At 43.1% G+C, this 18,762-nt stretch overlaps 1 protein-coding gene across 5 annotated transcripts in view; it reads left to right on the top strand.

Moving 5' to 3' along the window:
• PLCB1 (phospholipase C beta 1) overlaps positions 1-18,762 on the top strand; it is a 281,298-nt gene that overhangs the window by 174,706 nt on the left and 87,830 nt on the right. For all 5 annotated transcript variants that reach the window (XM_063152825.1, XM_063152826.1, XM_063152824.1 and 2 more), the window contains exons 8-10: positions 190-290; positions 1,421-1,587; positions 13,929-14,075. In XM_063152825.1, the coding sequence (XP_063008895.1) occupies positions 190-290; positions 1,421-1,587; positions 13,929-14,075 (415 nt within the window). The remainder of the gene's footprint in view (positions 1-189; positions 291-1,420; positions 1,588-13,928; positions 14,076-18,762) is intronic.

The raw sequence follows: 18,762 nt of genomic DNA on the forward strand, positions 1-18,762 counted from the left end.
GTGTGTATTTTTTAAAGCTGTACTCTTTAAGATGCTCTGGCATTCAGGGGAGCTTACAACCCTGCAGAACCTGGGCTCCTCTGGGTTGCAGGACGGAAATCAAAAGCAGCCAAAACCGAGTGCTCAGTGTGCAGAGAACATATAACAGTGCTGTATGTCTCTCTCACTGTTTGTTTCCCCATTTCACAGAATGATTCAATCCCTCAAGATGACTTCACGCCTGAAGTGTACAGAGTGTTCCTGAACAACCTCTGCCCTCGGCCTGAGATCGACCACATCTTCTCTGAGTTGTAAGGAAGCACTCTCACTGCTTTATTTATTTATTTTCCCCATTCACTGATTTTCTGGGCTGGCCACGGCAAAGTGGGTTATTTACACTACAGCAGCATGCAGGGCTGGCCAGTGACAGATTCAAATGTCAAGCAGGGCTGTTATTTAATCTTGGATCAAGGGCTCCTTCTCTCCCAGGCTTTTACCTCCACTTCTGATGGCTTGAGTTTTAAAGGAATTTGTTCCTAGAGGAGCAGAACTGCCAGGTCTTGTTTTTCTGCATTGATCAGGACACTTTAGGTTTCCGAGAAAGTAAAGAAAGAAGAGTAATAAGCAATAACAGCACAAAATAGGCATGAGAATATGTATAATCACCCCCAAAAGCTTAATTAGGACTGGGAAAAAAATGCAGCAACTTTTAGGATTTGTGTATGATGGATTCACACCGTGAAATTAAATTAGCAGCCAGCTACAACTGATTTGATCTATTCAGTTCTGAGCTCTGTAAGTCCTGGTGCTCCTACCCCTGCAGCAATCTGTGTGCCTCACTTTGAGCACAGCCTGGTCAGTGGAGGCAGGACAGCAAGCCTGGGTTTCTGTCAGGGCACAGCTTGTGCCAGACTCTGCTCTCCTCACTGCCTCCCCAAACAGGCAGCTTTTTGCTTGCCTTGCAGAGCACCTCGAAGCTTTTAGAAGGTTTATAAAAAAGGTACCCACACAAATCACCAGAATAATGCAATCAGGGCTGCTATTATTCAGCAGTAACCCAAATAGCTGGGCCAGGAGTGCCAGCAGAGTGGTTGTGGCAAGCTGGGAATTGAATCCCACGGCTGTTTTCTCTTTTGCTTTGTTAAATAGCTCCATTCCAAGAATTCGGAGGAATGAAAGGCTTTTAGCAATGCCTCAAGTCTTCCCATTGATGCCAGTAATGCTGAACATTTTCAGAGATGTTCCTCCTAGATGTGTGATGGAGAAACTTTGGCAAAATAAATCAAAATAAATAATCACTGTGCAGAGACACAGTGGAGTGATGTTTCTGTTATGTGATAGTTTTGTATGAATCTTGTTTCAGTTTCCTTGGGAAGTTTCAGACCCAGAATCAGACTTCAAGGAAATGTTTTAACATGACTTTGCTTTAATTTCTCTGCAGTGGTGCCAAGAGCAAGCCCTACCTTACTGTGGATCAGATGATGGACTTCATCAATTTGAAGCAGCGGGATCCACGATTGAACGAGATCCTTTACCCACCTCTCAAACAAGAGCAAGTTCAAGTGCTGATTGAGAAGTATGAACCCAACAGCAACCTGGCCAAGAAAGGTCAGTGCATTTCACGCTCCTGCTGCACTCAGACACAGTCACTCAGCTCTCCTACATGCTAGAGCAAAGTCTGCTTCCAAATCCAGCTTCTGTCCCAGCTGTCTGCTTTGGGATCTCACAGGCCAGTGAGACATCCTGTGGTGCATTTTAAAATAAGGTGTGTTTGATTGGTGTCAGTGAGCAGGGATGGGGCTGCTTTCCCTGCTTGCTTTGCAGGGTGTGGGATTGACAGGAGAGTTGCTCTGGGATGTGACCCTCAGCAGAAGCCTGACTATCACAGTGCCTGTTTACCAGCATCTAAAATGTAAAGCTGAAAGAAAAAAATCAGGGACAATGGAACTCAGAGTGTGATAAATCTATAATTTAATAATACCATTAAGTCTAGCCCTCTGCTTTTGGATAAAGTGGTGTACAATGCAAGATATGAGATCAACTCAGTGTATTTCATGCTATAATCACAGAAAATTCCCTTTTGAACATCTCAAGTGTTGTCAGGACTTAGCTGGGCACTTAGCCAAAACCAGTGAAAGAGCTCCTGCACAAATCTCTGCAAGTTTTTGCTACCACCACAAATCTTAAAATAGCACTCAGTTTGTGTCTGCATCCTGTTTTATTCCAATGCACATATCTTGATGCTTAGCGCAGCTTTTTATGTGTTTACACCTTAGAAATTTTAGAGCCATGGGAATATTCTGAAAAACAGATCTAATATGAAAATAAGATGGTTTGGTCCAGAGATTATGAATCAAAAAAGCCAAAAAAGACCCAAGAATCTGGAGGTTAACTGAAGGCACTCCCATCTGGAAGCTTTCTCACTTTTGCATATTGCTGGAGGAAACTGATGTCATCATGAATGTTGTCTCTCAAACACTTCTAATTTTTTCCTCCTAAGGCTTCTTATTTTTCTAGCCCAATCCAAGTGAGTGTTTCCAGTTTATTGTGGCGGGTTAAATCCTGCTTCTTGGCCATATTTATGCAAACTGTCTCTTGACGTCAGCCGGAGCAGTTCCTTGAGGAAATGGAACCCGTTGTGACCTCCTTTCTCATCTGTGCAAATATTAGAACTGTGCTCTGTGCTTACCTTACAGGAAAGTCTGTTACCTGAAAGATCATCCTTGCTACCCAAATATTAGCACTCCACATCAGCCAAATAAAGGATTTATTAGAAGGAGGTGTGTGGTGTGCCAGAGTCACACCTCTGCCTGGCAATAAGGAGAGAACGTGAAACAGAGCCCATGGAAAAGGTGCTGTGGTGGTGTTTGCCCCCAGCCTCCAGTGGGGCTTGTTCACCCTGTTTACCTTGGGGCACACAGGTTTTTGTGGGATTTGTTCACTCTGTTTACCCTGGTGCTGTTCCATGGATGTCTCTTGTCCTGGGTGTGATCTATGTTGTTTTAAAAATCAGTTCTCTCTGAAAATGCTGACTTGAGCAAGAGAAAGATCACAGAGTTAATTCTTTTTGTGGGATTGTTGTGGGGTTTTTTCCCTTTTCAGGCTTGTGCACTGGGTCCAGCTGGCACAGCCTGGTATCCACCTCTGTGCTGAAGAACCACCTCCCTGTCTGGCAGCTGAGCTGCAGAACTGGCAGCAGCTCCAGTGTAAATCCCAAAATGACAGGAATTGGCTAATCAGGGATGACATGGGGACACAATATTTTCTGTGCATCTGCTCCGAGTTGGGAATGCAACTCACTGTATATTAAATGAAGTGTAGGTGTGCACTCATTTCTGCACTCATGGAATAATTGTCAAAAAACGCTTCGTGTCTGTAAAATGTCACCAAAATGTAAGCACATATTTAGAGCAGTGATTTAACCTTTTAATGTGGTGTTCTGGAAAAGGGATGATCCCCCAGGCTTCCTGCTGCCAGAGTTGTTGAAGTGAAGTTTCCAGACAGTTTTTGGCCAGAAACATGAACACAGGTACCCAGACAACCTCCAAAAGTGTGATGCACATGCTTGTTAGCAAATAAAATGTCATGCATTGAAAAGTTCTTTTCAATAAAATCAGGGATTTTTTTCCTTAAAAATGTAAATCCAAATTTATGAAGTGGAAGCCATGTGCACAGCTGACTCCTTGCTCCCTGTTTGGCTAGTGCTAGCCCTTCACTCCTCTGATGATTGTTCTTCCTAATTCCCTGTCCCAGCTCATTGGCTGTGCACATCCACTGTACCACAATATTCTCTTCTAATGATTCTCTCACAGCTAATTACATGGATTTCTGGTGAGTTGTTGTGCACTATTCAAATGCTTTTGGGATCTCATCATTCCCCTGGTCCCCATTGTGGCCTTTTGTTGCTGCTCACCTGCACTGTTCCGAGCACAGTAAGCAAGAGCTGTCCATAATGTTTTACACTTTTGCAACTCCTCAGGTACCTGGTAAAATCTTTTGCTGGTGAAGTTCCTGAGGTTACAGAGGTCTGAGTAAAGCTCCTGCAGTCACTGCTGTATTTTAGGTGCATTTATTGCTGGGACACAGAGGAGCTTTTGCAGAATCAGCAGAGAGGTGGGCTTGACATCTGCATAGGTTAAGAGTCTGCAGTGGTGTTTTATTGTGGGCCAGGTGAGCTGATGTGATTAATGCTTTGTGTTGTGCTGGGAAGGAGAGGAATTCCCTGCTGAGCTGTTCCCTTATCAGGAGGGAGCAGGAGGAGCCCCTGGTGGTGCTGAGCAGTCTGTCCCTGTGTGCTGGGAGGCTGGAGGAGAATTTACCATATCTGTGTGTTTCCCATTCCACAGAAACATGTGGCTCTTCCGTACCTAACAAGCCACAGCCCCTGGGTCACTTCCACACCTGCACCCAGCCCCAGGCTGGAGATGAAAGCAGGGAGAGCACAAACCCAAGGGCTGCCAGGGAAAGGAGTGTAAAAAACTAAAGCCAGTAATTAAGTGTTTCCACATCATCCTTGGAGGGAGCAAGGCAAGGGTTAGGCTATTATCAGCCTTTATTTTTAGAGTGGTTTTGGTAGTGGAAGATTTAAAAATAGAGTGTGAAAGTGCTTTAAGTAATGGCATAAAGATGTTGATTTTTTTTTTCCTTGTAAGGATGCATTTATTTAAATATTATCCCTGCTTCTTTAATTTTAAAGGGCCAACCCTTTAGATCTGCTCTTACATTTCACAGTGTTTCTTTCTCCAGATTTTCTCTGTATCTATTTGCTGTGTGTCAGCTTTGGTTAGACATGCATTTGTAAGGATTGTAGAGGAGCTGGTTGCATGACTCTCTCCATGAATTCCAGCATGAATTCTGTTTTGCAGTGCACATTTATTGGTAGTTGTTGCGCTGAGTTTTTCTTAGGTAATAAAATAAATTAAGCAATCATCATTCAATTAAGTTATATTTAATTTTATACAGCATCTATTGTATGTATTTTTCCCATGGCAGCCTTAACACCAGGCACTATTCACCCCAGCATAATTTTTTTTTTCCTCCTTTAAACTTTTATGCAATTTAAACATTTTCACCCCACTGCATTAAATTCACCTTTTAGTAACTGCTTAAGAATAATTACACCCTGGATTCCTTTGGTGGCAGAAGGGGGTCATTTCCTAGGTAACAGATTTTAATGGCAAAAACAAGCACTGTGCAGCCATGGCTCTACTTTTAAGACATGCTTCATAATATTTAAAGCATAAATTCTGATGTATAAATCACTCAGGCAAATGGTTGGTATGAAACTCTTGTAGGAAGTGTTACAGAACAGTTGGAATTCTTTGGCCTCCCAACTGGAACATGGAAAGTGAGAATACTTCCCCAAAAGACCATTAACTTTGGGATTGTCAGTGTTTTCCAGCATTCCACTTGTACAGGGGAAGAGCTCTCTGCCCTGTTTCTGTCTCAAGTATTGACAGAACAATAGATCCCAGGCATGATTTATTACTCTTTGAAATGTTTAAGCCACACCAAAGTTGTAGGGCTAGCCCAGGCTGTCAGCAGCAAGTGCTAAGCTAGGTAGCTTACCAGAAAACCTTTTTAAAAAAAATTATTTTATATATATATTATATATATATATGTGCAACAAGTGTTGTATGGATAATGTGGCAGCATAAATATGTTAATGGAAACTATTTGACAAAATGAGTTTGCAAAATTTGTTTCTCTAATACACTGGAGGTTGCTTTTTCTAGTTAAGCTGAAAAATTAATTTCAGATCTTGCAGTTGTTTTGAACATTGCATCTCAAGTGAAAAACTAAATGTAAAAACCTTTTAGAACGGAAAGTCCTCAATTATAAGGATTTTTTGCATCTCCACTGGAGAGTATTTTTCTGTATTGTGTTTGACCTGACCTCAGATTGTCAGAGCCCATAAAATAGAAAAGTCAGTCCAGCAGTCAAACTGTTTATTCTGTGCTTGTTCCTGCCTCTTTTATGGAGCACGGGGAAGTATTCCATTTTAGCAGCAGAATTTATGATTTGAAGATGAATACTAGATAAGGTTTGTTTCTGAAAATATAAAGGAGCCTGGACTCAAGTGCTGATGGAAACAAACGCAGATAAAGTTTGCACAAACATGGCATGGTTTAGGGCACAGCATCCATGGGAGGGAGTTTCCTTCTGCTGGCAGATGCAGTCAGCCACCAATATCCACCAGTGTCCTTCAGTATCCACCAATATCCACCAATATCCTCCAGCTGGAAGGATATCAATTCATGCCCTGCCCATAAATTCATGCCCCACCCATAAATCCAGAACTCTGGGGAGGCAGCACGAGGTGGGGAACTAAGGGACAATGCTGGCACAAGAACACACAGGGATCAAGTGGCCTTGAATAAACTGAGGCTGGAAATGAGGAAAAGTTTCCTGACAATGTGGTCCTGGCACAGAGTAGCAGAGGTAGCAAAGAGGGCAAAAAAAGCAATTGTTGTTAGGAGAGAGCTCAAGTTGTTTGTGGAAGGGATTGTCCACTGCAGTGCCTGCAGCTGCAGAATCAAGTTTAAAGGACAGATAAGGAAGGCCCTTTAAAGGGACTAAAATCCCTTCTTTTCAGTTTGTTTGCACTGTCTTTGCAGTGCCACCCCTTTATTCTTTGCCACTTCTCTTTAATATTAATCTATTTTTAGTTGCAGGAGTTTGTGGAAGTAAAAATGTCACCTGTGATTTTTCTCTTTTGGATTTTTTTCGGTCCTTAGAGCACACTGACACTCATATCTCTTCCCATGATAGTACAGGGCAGTCCTTTTGGCAAGTGCATTAATAGCTTAGGTAGAGAAGTATCACTTAGCAGAGAAAAATAGATATTTTTAGATGTCTTTTGGTGCAACGTAGCAATTGGAAGTAAGCCAGCATTTAACATTATTCCATCTCCCAGGATCACTGTGAGCATTGTACAGAGGATGTTTTTGAGAGGTTTGGCAAGACAGTGACATATTCCAGTGCTGTCCCTCTTTCAAGTCTGTCAGAAATAACTGTAGTATACTGGGATGAAGGTGTTTTTATCTGTCTGATTTCAATCCTTTCCACTCAGCTGCCTTAGAAACCTGCCATGTTGCAAAGTGCTCATCCCACTGCAGCTAGGGACTGGTGTAAAGGTGCTTTTGTAGTGGTTTTGTGGATTTAATTGGATCTAAACTGACTGTCTTGTGATGTGCTGTAAGGGATATCCTGTCAGAAACAATTTCTGCTGCATCTCTGCTGAGAAGTCAAGAGCAGAGGATGGGTTTGTGGCTGTGAAACCCTGCTTCAGTCTTGAGACTTAGCAGAGATCAGTTGCTTGGGGTTTTCCCCAACTCCTTAACAATTACCAGTTATTTAAGTTTGCCTTCTAACAAGTTTAGCATCTGCCTGCTGAAGTTTTAGGAACTGCTCCAAGACTTGTTTTCCTTGTCAGGAAAGCTCTGCTTACCAGAGTCTCTGAACTGTGACCGTGCATTGTAACAGCAGAGGCTTTTAAAGCTGCTGCAGGCGTTCAAAGGATCAATAGCCATCCAAATAAATGTGTTTCCAAGGTATCAATTGTAAGGAAGAGAAAATGTTGAGTGCTTAGAATCCTCCCTGCTTCAATGTGTGTTTTGCTGTTTTCTAGCGCTACTGCAGAAAAAATACCTCCTTTTCATAGGCTGTGTAGCCCCTGTGGGTCAGAGCCCTTCCTTCCTGAGAGCCTGAAAAAGGCTGAAAAAGCCTGTGACTTGTAATAAAATGAGTAAATAAATACCACACTCAACACTGCAGTTGGCTTTAAGATCTTGTTAAGCCTGGATGGTTCCTGCCTACAGGCACCAGTGAGATTTGGAAACCTGCATTTTCCTCAGGTGCCACTCCACCTTCCTTTCCCTTGGAGATGGCAGTGTCCTTGGAATGCTCCCCAAGTTTTAATTCTGATTTTTAATTCTGATTTAAGTAGATTTGCTGTTTGGCATGGCTCCTGTGGAAGCTTGTAGGAAATATTTCTTCCCTGGAGTGAACTCAGTGTCTTGGGCTGCAGTGCCTCTTCTTGATAGTTCAGAAAAGTGGTTTTCCATCTGCAAACATTTTCTTGCCACCCCCCAGAAAAGGTAAATTGTGATTGTATCCACTCTTGGTTTTCACTGTGCACTTGTCCAGATGCTAAAGTGGATATGATAGTTCATTGGAATGACAAGCATTCCTGATTTAGGCACCCTGAACTCTGCTGTACTTGAGGAGCCTTGCTGTGCACACAGCTCTGGATCTCAGTGTCCTTGGGCATGTGGTATTTCCCCATGGGTTAGTGGGCACTGAGCAAGCTCTTCTGTGGAGGCTGCTCAGACACACCGGGTTTGCTTTTCCCTGTTCTCCCTCACTGACTTGGCATTCATACTCATCCGCTTCTCAGGGTGATGGGTTCTAGGGCATCTTCTTCCCTGTTCACCTCTGTATTTTGGATTTTTCTTTGCTCCAGTGATTAGCTGTGTAGCTTGAATTGTTATTTGTGTGTTCTCATTTGATTTGTGTCCCATTCAGTAAGCATTTATCCTGATCCTGTATCAGCATAAACCATATCTATAGGATAATTGATTCAGATCCTGTATCAATATAAATCATATCTATAGGATAATTGATCCTGGTCCTGTATCAGGATAAACCATATCTATAGGATCATTGATCCTGCTCCTGTATCAGGATAAACCCTATCTATAGGATAATTGATTCGGATCCTGTATCAATATAAACCATATCTATAGGATAATTTACTCTGATCCTGTATCAGGATAAACCATATCTAGAGGATAATTTACCCTGATCCTGTATCAGGATGAATCATATCTGTAGGATAATTGATCCTGTATCAGCATAAACCATATCTATAGGATAATTGATCCTGATCCTGTACCATTCTCTGTCTGTGCTCACATCTCCCTGTGTCTCACTGCACAGTACCTATACAAGCCTGGAGAGAGGAATCTTGCTCTGTCCCTTCCTTACTGAGGGAGTTTTCCATTTCTCTTGCAAGAACATGTTCCCCAAGACAGCTTGTTTTGGTTTGTGGCCAGGTAACTCTAATTACAGGAGGTATTTCAATGACTAAAACTAAGGGCAGGATTGGATCCATTATGTTTTCCTCCAAGTTTAGGGAAAGGAAATGAGATTTGAGCACAACAGGATATTGTCCTGCTTTGATTTTAAAGGATTTAAGCAATGACACAAGCAATAAATCCACTGCAAGACTGTTTCCTAGCACACTTAATTGAAGCAATGCCAAGCTTTTTCAGACACACATCCCAAGTTTTCTGGTGCTCACTCTGGTCTCATTACCTGTTTAATTCCTTTTTCTTAATCATCTTTTGTGATGCAGCTTCCTTTGCAGATGGGTTGCCATTCTCTGCATCTCATCTGTTTCTCAGGGTGATGGATTCCTATCTTCCCTGTTCTCCTCTGTATTTTGGATTTTCCTTTGCTGCAGTGATTAGCTGTGTAGCTTGAATTGTTGTTTATGTGTTCTCATTTATTTGTGTCCCATTTACCTGGTTCATGACAGCTTTGCCCTCTTGTTTTGCCAACAGCCACCAGAGAACTGTCTGGTTTTTAAACCCTGTGTTGTTGGTTCTACTCTTTCACATTATTAAGGACTTTATGAAACCAGACCTACCACTGATCAGTGTTCAGCCTCTGGACTTCTTGTGCAGTTCAGCTTTCAAATTCAAAGAAACCTTGATCTTTTAAGATGACCTCAGTTTATTTCTATCTGAGCTTTTTAGCAGATTAGTTTTTCCAATTAGGAAAAATCTGAGTTTAAAACTTCATTAAATGCTTCACTAATAGCCAGATGCAGTAATTCAGATATATTGCTGTTCCTCTACTTATTAATTTGATAAGGCTGACTAGTGTGAATTTCTGCCCTTAGTGATCATTGAGAGAACTGCTGAAATGGAGGAGCTACTGATGATTTTTGCCCCTGGTGTGTAAATGGTGGCTGCTACTGTGATATTTTGATGTATCTGCAGATCCTGACCTGAGGCTTGACAGTTTTTGCCATGCTCACTGTTTTTTCTAAAACAAAGCAGCACTAAGATAATTGGGGTGAGGTCCTTACCCAGTTGTAGGGTTGGAGTCTTTTCAGTCTGGGCTGAGCTCATTCTGTGTTCTCTCCTTGTGGTGACTTTGCCACCAAGAGTGGCAGAGGGTGCACAGTGCAGTGGGACAGTCCTGTCCTGCCCTGGTTTGCAAAGCTGAATAAGCAGAAATTGCAGTTACCCCTGTGGGCAGATAGAATGTAAGAGAATACAGACAGTGCAGAAGGCAGTCTCACACCTGAGTAGTTACAGCTGTACCAATCCCCAAAGTCAGGAACAGGCCTGCCCTTAGCAGGCCACAGCTGTGCCCAATAAGAAGAAGAGTGCTACAAAAGAGTGGGTGAGCTGGCTGAGGGGAGGGCTGCAGTGTGGTGGCTGTGCTGTGAGGAAGAAGGAGTCAGTGCTGCAAGGAGATGCCCATGAGACATCACCGAGAAGGTATGGGAGCTTTGTGATAACTACAACTCCCAACCAATAGAGCAGTAGAAATGTGTCTGGAAAGCCAAGCAGCTTTCAGCACCACTTGGATGCAAACCCTGCAAGTGCCACCAGAGCAGCTCTGGCACACTGTGTCCCAACAGTGTGGATTCCATGGAAATTCATCCTGGGAGCTTCTCTGCAGTAGCTCATGTGTGCCCAGTGTCAGGAGACACACCAGGATCTGTGCATCCTGCTCCACACTGTGCATGAAATCTTAATCCCTAATGAGCTGGGAATTGGAGGGCCTGTTTGTGAGAGAGAGTTCCCAATGGGACACAATTCACAGATTTCCCACTGGATTATCAAGTGTCTGCTTTGCTTGTTGGGTTCTTATCTTCAAATTGAGAGGGCTGCTCAGTTGTGTGGGATTACAGCAAATGTGATTATTGTTACAGACTGCATTGGAATAAACCTGATTTCACTGTCAGACAAAACACCATTGCAATTCTGTGCTGCTGACTGGGAGATACGAGGTGCCAATTAATTGTCTCGCTTCCTTTTTGTTTGTTTTCTTTTTTGCTTTAATAACATCTCTTGGCACAATGGTGCTTTCCAGTTAGATTATAACTGAGTGGATAACAGCATGGCTGTAAACAAATGGAAAGCACAATGAGGTTTGCAAATATACAAATAGAAATGTTTAAAATCCATGTGGCCTAACATGTTTACTGTGTACGAGCAAATGCACATTTTGATTGTCATACAGATCATCCACAAACTTTAAGGGACAGGTGAAGGCTGTTGTTAAAGTTGCAAGGATGAAATGCAAAGAAAAGTGCTCACATATGTTGTCTTTTCTGCTGCCTGCTGTGCCTCTCTTGTTTTCCATCCCAAGACTTTTCCTGGAGGATTGGAGGGCTCCTGGGAGCAGGCTGGGCTAGGAAAATTTTCCTAGAGCCCAGGAAAATTAGGGAGCTGCACATCAAAATAAGGGGATGAAGTTTAGACCCAGCTGCTGTTTGGGAAGTTCTCAGGGTTAGCTGCACTTTTATTAAATCTCCCCCAGGCTACTGCACTGCTGCTGTTTTGGTCTTGGACCTGTGCAGAGGGCACAGAACTGCAGGAGCAGCTTCTTTTGGCAGTTCAAACTGCTTTGAACCCTGATGTCTTTGAGCAGGTGTTGAGTGAGCAGGGTTTGTTTACATCCTGATGCTGAGAGCTGGCCAGCTCCCAGGGCCACAGGAGCATTTCCACATCAGGCACCATGCTGGTCCTGCTGGCTGTTAAAAGGGTTGGCAAAGCAGGATCTGGTCAAGCTACCTGTGCCTTATTAGGCTCTGGGAGAAGGATTTCTGTGTTGAAAGCAGCTTTTTCCAGCCCTGGAAGCTGCATGGGAACAGATTTCCATGGGCTGTCACCTGTGTGTGCCCCAGCACTATCACAGGCCTCATAGGAGACACAGGCCTGGCTCTCTGGATCTGGCAAACAGGACTAAGATAGCACACCAAGAGTGTGTTATCACACTATTACTGAGTGGTTACTCAGTCTCCAAACAGAGGAGCCTCTGAGAAGTGCATTCACAAAGCAAAGTCTGTCATTCCAGCACAGTGGCTGGAATTCCTGCTTCATAGCAAATGAGTGATCACCAGCTCCCAGGATGGGGATAGTCCAGATCTCATGAGCTACAGAAAAAAACATTTTGACTGATGAATGTTGACAAGATCTAAAAACCATGGAAAAGAGGATTCACTTCATTACCCCTGGAAATTCGGTGAATTCTGATAACTCATTTGCCAGAAGTGTGTCACCTGCCTGAAGACTGCTCCAGGAAAAAGGATCTGGGATAGCAGAAGTGGCTTCTGGTGTATTTAGAACAGACAAATGCTGACTAGAAAAGAGCCTTGTGGACAAAGCAACAGTTACATTTTTATGTGGTTTTCTCTTTTATCCAGGAACATTCATGTATTTGATCAATTGTAATAGATCTTGAAAGCTATGGGATTGTGTAGCTGCAGTTAGTAAGGAATTCTTGTGAAATGTGTAGAACTTGCCACTTCATTTGTGCTTTTCTTTTTTCCCTCCCTTGTAACTATTTTGGAACAATCTGGTGGAGCCAGGGATGCGGAAAAAGATCAGGCTGCACAAACACTTCCCGTGTTTCATATAATGAAGCTGATCACAGTCAGGAAATTCAATAGAACCTCTCAATATACTCCTCCTCTTCTAGTAGGAAATTACTTCTCCTTCCTATAAAATTGGAATGGAGAAATGCCAGATTCTGTTGACTTCACTTGGTTCCTAATGTGGTGGTTCTGTTTTGATCTCTGCATCAATTCCAGCACCCTGAAGGTTGCATGGAGCAGCAGTTTGAGGTGTTCTGTGGAACCATTTGCTGAGAAACTGCCTCAAGTATTTCTGCAGGAGAGGCACAGAGACACTTCCACACTGGGCAGTGCCTTTCCAAACTCTTGGAAGTTTTTAATTCAGGTGCATGTTTCTAATTTTGAGGTGTTGGGAATGTCTGTGGTAAGAGTACATTAGACACTTTTGTATTTCTCCTCCACACTTATATTTTTCAGACCTGTTCCAATGCACAATAAAAACATTAAAATGGTTCTGTTATTTACCAAACTTTAGCTGGCTTTACTAAACTTAGCACACTTATGTGTGTTTTGGGAACCAAGTCAAAAATATGCAAAGTGTGATGGGAAAAAATGCAGAGTGTGGCAGGGAAGGTACAGAGTGTGAGGGAAAGAGGACAAAGGAATAAGTCAGAGGGGAGGATGAGGAGGCTCTTGCCTTCTTCAGCAGGAGGTGCCTATGTGGCCCTGAGTTGCGTTGAACATTTCAATTGCCAGGTGCCTCAGGAAAAAGGAGGCATTTTTATGTTTGTGCTGGTTTTAAGTGTTTTAACAAAGCACTACTGAGTGACCCCATGGGGAGGGGAATTGTAATTAATCAGATAAATTAGAGAAGAGGTGTTTGAAGGGGAAGAAAAATAAATTTCTTGTGCTGGCAAGCTCCAAACCCTGCAGAGGGAAGGATCTCACTGAGGGCTGTAGCTGCTGACATGGCTTCTGCTGTGGTTCCGTCTCGAGACATCAGATCAAATTTAACATGGCAGCGGTGAAAGAAAAAGACAGGCCAATTAACTCTTGACTTGAACTATGAACTTGACTTGAACTATGTAAAGCACAATGGATATTTTTTTGAAGTTTCATTGAGAATTTTAGGGCTAAGATAATTTTAATGCAAAAAGCCAGAAAAGGAAAAAGTGTGAATCCCTCATATCCCTGTGTCTTTGCGGTATGTGTCTCTTGTCTAAGTTTTTATACCCAAATGTGCCATTAAATCTTTCTGTTGTAAATCCAGAGCTAAAAGGTGGCACTGTAAGCTGCCTGTGCCAGGGTGTGCAGCTGGGACTGACTGTGCTCTCCCTGGTTGCTCTCCCAGGACAGATCTCCGTGGATGGCTTCATGCGCTACCTGAGCGGGGAGGAGAACGGCGTTGTCCCCCCTGAGAAACTGGACTTGAATGAGGACATGTCTCAGCCACTGTCACACTACTTCATCAACTCCTCACACAACACCTACCTCACAGGTACCACCTGATGTCTGACCTTGCTAAAGTTCTGGGTGTTTTCAGTGGTGACATAAAATACACTGAAATCATCAGCCTTAAACACATGGTGGAGTTCCTTCTCCAGGGAAGCAAGGGTGGCACTCGATTTTTGTTGCAGCTGCAACACAAATGCATCAAATATACTTTAATTAACAGGTGAGCAGCACTTGCTTTGTACAGAAAAGTTCTGGTCAGAAACCCAGTGAAGTCCCTGAAAAGCTTCTCTCAAATGGGATTGCAGATTAAGGCCCATCTTTAGGGAGGAGAACGAACATTGTACTTTTTATGGCAACAAAGAAGGACAAGTGTGCAAAGCAGAATATGGGAAACATCTCTGTAGCTCATAAATTTGCCCATAAACATGAAATCTGGCAGCTTGCTGTGCTTCATGAAATTTGCTTTGATTCAGAGATCAGGGAGGTTCAGCATGGCACATAACTTTCTGACAGCCCATAAGTGCCAGGAGGGAATTCTGCCAATATCTGACATCTGAGCTAAAACCTTTAGGTGCTGTCATGTTTTAAAAAGGCTGAGCACCCAGAAGCTCCTGTTAATTAGGGTTACAGTCTGAACTGTGTTGTTTGCACAGCAAAGTCAACAATGCTTTAAGACTCAGAAAAAGCTAAGGCAGTTTAGGAATTTGACTTTTGGCATTTGTTTCCTAGTCCAAGGTTCTGTTAACTCGTGAGAAAATAATTGTAAATTTACTATTTTAGTTTGGTTTACGTGGGAACAAATGTTTGGGGCAAGCAGATGTGAACAGGGGGTTCTGTCCTGTTTGATTTGATGTTTGCTTTGTCCTGTCATGTTTGCTGATGACTTAGCATTATGTTTAATTTAAAAAATGATGCTGCACTGAATGCTAAAAATGTGGTTTATGTGTAATGTAGGCTTCTTAATGCTATTAACAGAGTGGCCTTAGCTGACCAACTCCTTCAGAGTGCCAGCATGCCAAAACATTAACAAGCCCAGGCAGTGGTGATGCCCACTTTAAACAGACCTCAGGGAGTTATTTTCATCTGCCCTGTGTTTGTTCCAGCTCCTTCTCCAGCTCCTTTGCCAGCTTTCACAGAGTGAATGAACTGTCATTGTTTCCATTAGACACCATTTTTCAAGGGTTTATATCTCAGCTGTAAAATGTGTTTTGTGCTAGAACTTGTCACACAAGTATTTGTTTTGACAGGGATTTTCTTTCTCTGAATTCAAAGAAACGAAAATCAGTGTGGCCACTTTTAAGTTATGATTCCAATATGCAGAAATTTATGCCCTTTGATGGAGTGAGGACATGGCCAAAGCAAAAGCAATTTTTAACTGTGATGCTTTGCAGACCTCTTACCTCCAGTGAGGACTTTGTGCTGTCACTGAGGATTAGCTGGTGCTTAGGGCAAATGCTGCACCTTCATACAGATATTCTGGAAGAAAACAGTCAAGCTGCAGTGCCAGAGGAGGAGCACAGGCCCACAGGAGGTTTAGAGACCATGCAATTTGAGGTTGATCTGAGCAGATAAAAGACTGCTCTCCACTCTACCAGCAGGAATTTACAGCCAGGTCCATACCACAGATTCTTATCAGGGCTGGTCAGGACAGAGATGTGCTCCAAAGATTTAGAGGTACAGAAGCCAAACCCCAAAGAATTAAGGATTCATGATTAGTCCAACCTATTCTGTTTTTTTAGCTGCACTACAAGTGACCTCACATGTTTAATTATTTACCTTGACATTTGCTGCACTTGCTTTGACTTGGATGTGAAAGTCTGCAGATCATCTCAGATTGCACCTACGGGTTTCTGTGCCTGCATTTCCAAGGAACTTCAGAGGCTATATTTGGAAATGTGATCTTCAGCCTTAATTTGACAAAATATTCCTAGCTTAGGAAACTGGGGGGAGTAAATCAGGATAAACCCAGGGCATAGTGCAAGAGAAGTTTGAAACTCTTTCAAATTCCTTCTCAGAGTGCATGTTTCACATTTACAGGCACCAACCACAGGCCCTTCCCTTTCAGTGGGTTCATTATGTGCAGTGAATGTGTGGCAGCTGGCCCACAATGGGATTCATGATTTGATTTTTATCTGTGCATTACAAAAACTGACAGCCTGGGACTTTGCTCTGAACCTGCATGGACAAAGCAATCACACTCCCATTTGCTTTCTTCCAACTAGGAAATACAGTCAATGAAATTAATGGCAGCTGGCTATTCCCTGTCCCAAAAGAGTTTGAAGGATCTGCCCAAGTGCTCATGGCTCCGGAAGGGAAGGCTTGGGAGCACCTTTGCCCTGACTGAGGCCATGAAATAGCAACTGGTCATGTAATAATTACCAGGACAATAAGAAAACCACTCAGCCTGGCATTACTTCATGATTGCTGAGCTTAATGCCCTACCAATTATCTCTCCCTTTGTTGGTTTTTTTAAACCCAGAAAAAGCATGCACAAAGAAACAACATTATAACATAAAAATCACCATGTGCACACTCTGAATTTATTTTTAATTATGCTGATCACTTTCCTAGCCTTTAGTAGAAACCCTTGGCAGTACATCAAGTCCTGATTATTTATTTAGAAGTGTTACTGCTTTCTTTTTTCTTAGGGAAATGTAATTTTTAAGAACAAAGGTAAAAGCCCATGAAGAAAGAAGTGATTTGCAGTGAACCTAGGCTAACTTAAAGAAATGTCGTCTTATGAGACAGTAAAAAAAGTTTCTCACTTTTTTTCTCACTGGTATCATATTTAATTCTTTATTCCTTTGAACCCCTAAAGTGCAACCCTGCTTTTTCTTGGAGTCTCCCCTCAGGTTCCTGCTGTGGGCACAGTGGGGAGTGATTTTTTGGGCAGCACTTCTTTCTGCAGCACCCAAAGTCAGAGACAAATGATGGCACGCCACACTCAGCCTTGCATGTTCTGAGGGCTGGGCAGCTTGCTGCTGTTGATGGGAAATGCAAAATACTGAAATCGCACACCTTGAACACAGTTTTGGCTAAAAGGAGCAATAATCTCAGCTGAGCCCATGTAGCCAGTGTGGGACTGTCCCATCGACCCTCAGCCTCTTCTTACAGTCTGGTATTTCAGTTGTTCCTACAAAAATGGCTCACCAGGGGCAGTTCTCTTCTCTGGTGCTGCCTGTGACCTCTCATCCACCATCCTCCAGCTCTTCTGCTCACAGTGCCTCCTCAGTCCCACTGTTCCTGCTGATTATCTGCACCTAGCCCTTCCTGAACCCTTCCTCATCTCGCAGCCTCCATAGGGAAGGGCAGGAGAGCTGGGGACACCTCCCTGCTGCTGTGTGGGGTCTGATCTGCTTGTCCTGCACGGGGAAATAGCTCAGGAGCAAAACAAACTCAGATAAATGGGCTGGGTCTATGGAATCTCAGCTTGCCAGCACCTCTCGTGGCTGCTGGAGTGAGGAGCCAGGCTGCCAGCAGTGTGGGGCTCCGATTTGCACACTGCAGCCCCCAGTGTGTGATCCAGGGCGCTGGTGCTCCTGCAGGACTTGTCTGGAGAGAGGAGATGTAGGAACTTGTGTTTATGCCCAGCAAAGGGAGGATACAGGCACCTCGTGCTGGGAGAAACTGCTGGGACAGAGGGAAGGACCAGCCTCTGGGTCTAGAATAATGAAGAGTCAGGCGATTCCCAATAGCTGGATCCAGTTTGGGGAGGAAAGATGTCTTCCATAGATAGCAACCAGGTTTTAACTCCATGTATTGCAAATAACTTTCACTTGGAGAAACAGTGGTGGATGAGCCCAGCAAGGATGCACTTCCTGAGGCAGGAGCAGCTCAGAGTTACAGAGGTGTGGAAGTGCTCTGTGAGGGGAAACCTGGGTCACATCCTCAGCTCACATCAAGCAGCACCAGCTCATTTTGCATGCTGTCCTGTCAGGTGTTGTTTAGCCAATCACATTTTTCTGAAAAGTGAATTTTTTGTCAGAATCCATTTCTCCTTAGCCCACATAGGGTGATGGGATGATATGTTCTGCATGGTGTTACTGTAGACACTGCTTGTATTGTAGAAGGGAATACATAATGCTTTCAATTTCCAGTATTGAAAAATTGATCTGTACCCAGGCTATTAAAAATATACTGAAAGTGTTCCCTTTAGTGTCTGTGTTACCACATTTTAGAATGCAAAAGGGGTATTTTAAACTAAATGCAAACAGGAAGATATTTCTAAATAATGTATGCAAAACCCCCACATTTGGGAGCACATTTCTCATATTCTGTATTTCAGAAAAACAAGCTGTTGGGACTATTAAACATGTGCCAGCATTTTGCACTCTGCCTGGGGGTTCTTCTGAAGATTGTGTGGTTTGGAGGTTGAATATCCTCTTATCCTTTGCAGGAATCCTTCCAAAGTGTCTGAGCCTTATTAATAAGGTGTGGGAAGTGTCATGTGGCAAGTGATGCATGTCATGATTTACTTAAGCACTTTGGAAGGTGAAGGATCTCTATGAGCACAAAACACTCAGCACTGATAACCACCAGGAGTCTCTTGGGAAACACTTTGTTAATCCAAACTCTGTGTGCTCTGAGGGAAAAGAAAAACAACATTAGAGCAGTTTTTGAAGTGAAAATGGGTTTTTAGGCAGTAGAGTTCAGTGGATCCCTGTGAGAGCCAAGATTTCATCAGCAGATGCTCAGGGATAAGCACATGGAAATGTGAGTTGTTATTCCCT

Source organism: Melospiza melodia, chromosome 3 (assembly GCF_035770615.1).
Source record: "Melospiza melodia melodia isolate bMelMel2 chromosome 3, bMelMel2.pri, whole genome shotgun sequence".
In the NCBI taxonomy this organism is placed as follows: domain Eukaryota; kingdom Metazoa; phylum Chordata; class Aves; order Passeriformes; family Passerellidae; genus Melospiza; species Melospiza melodia.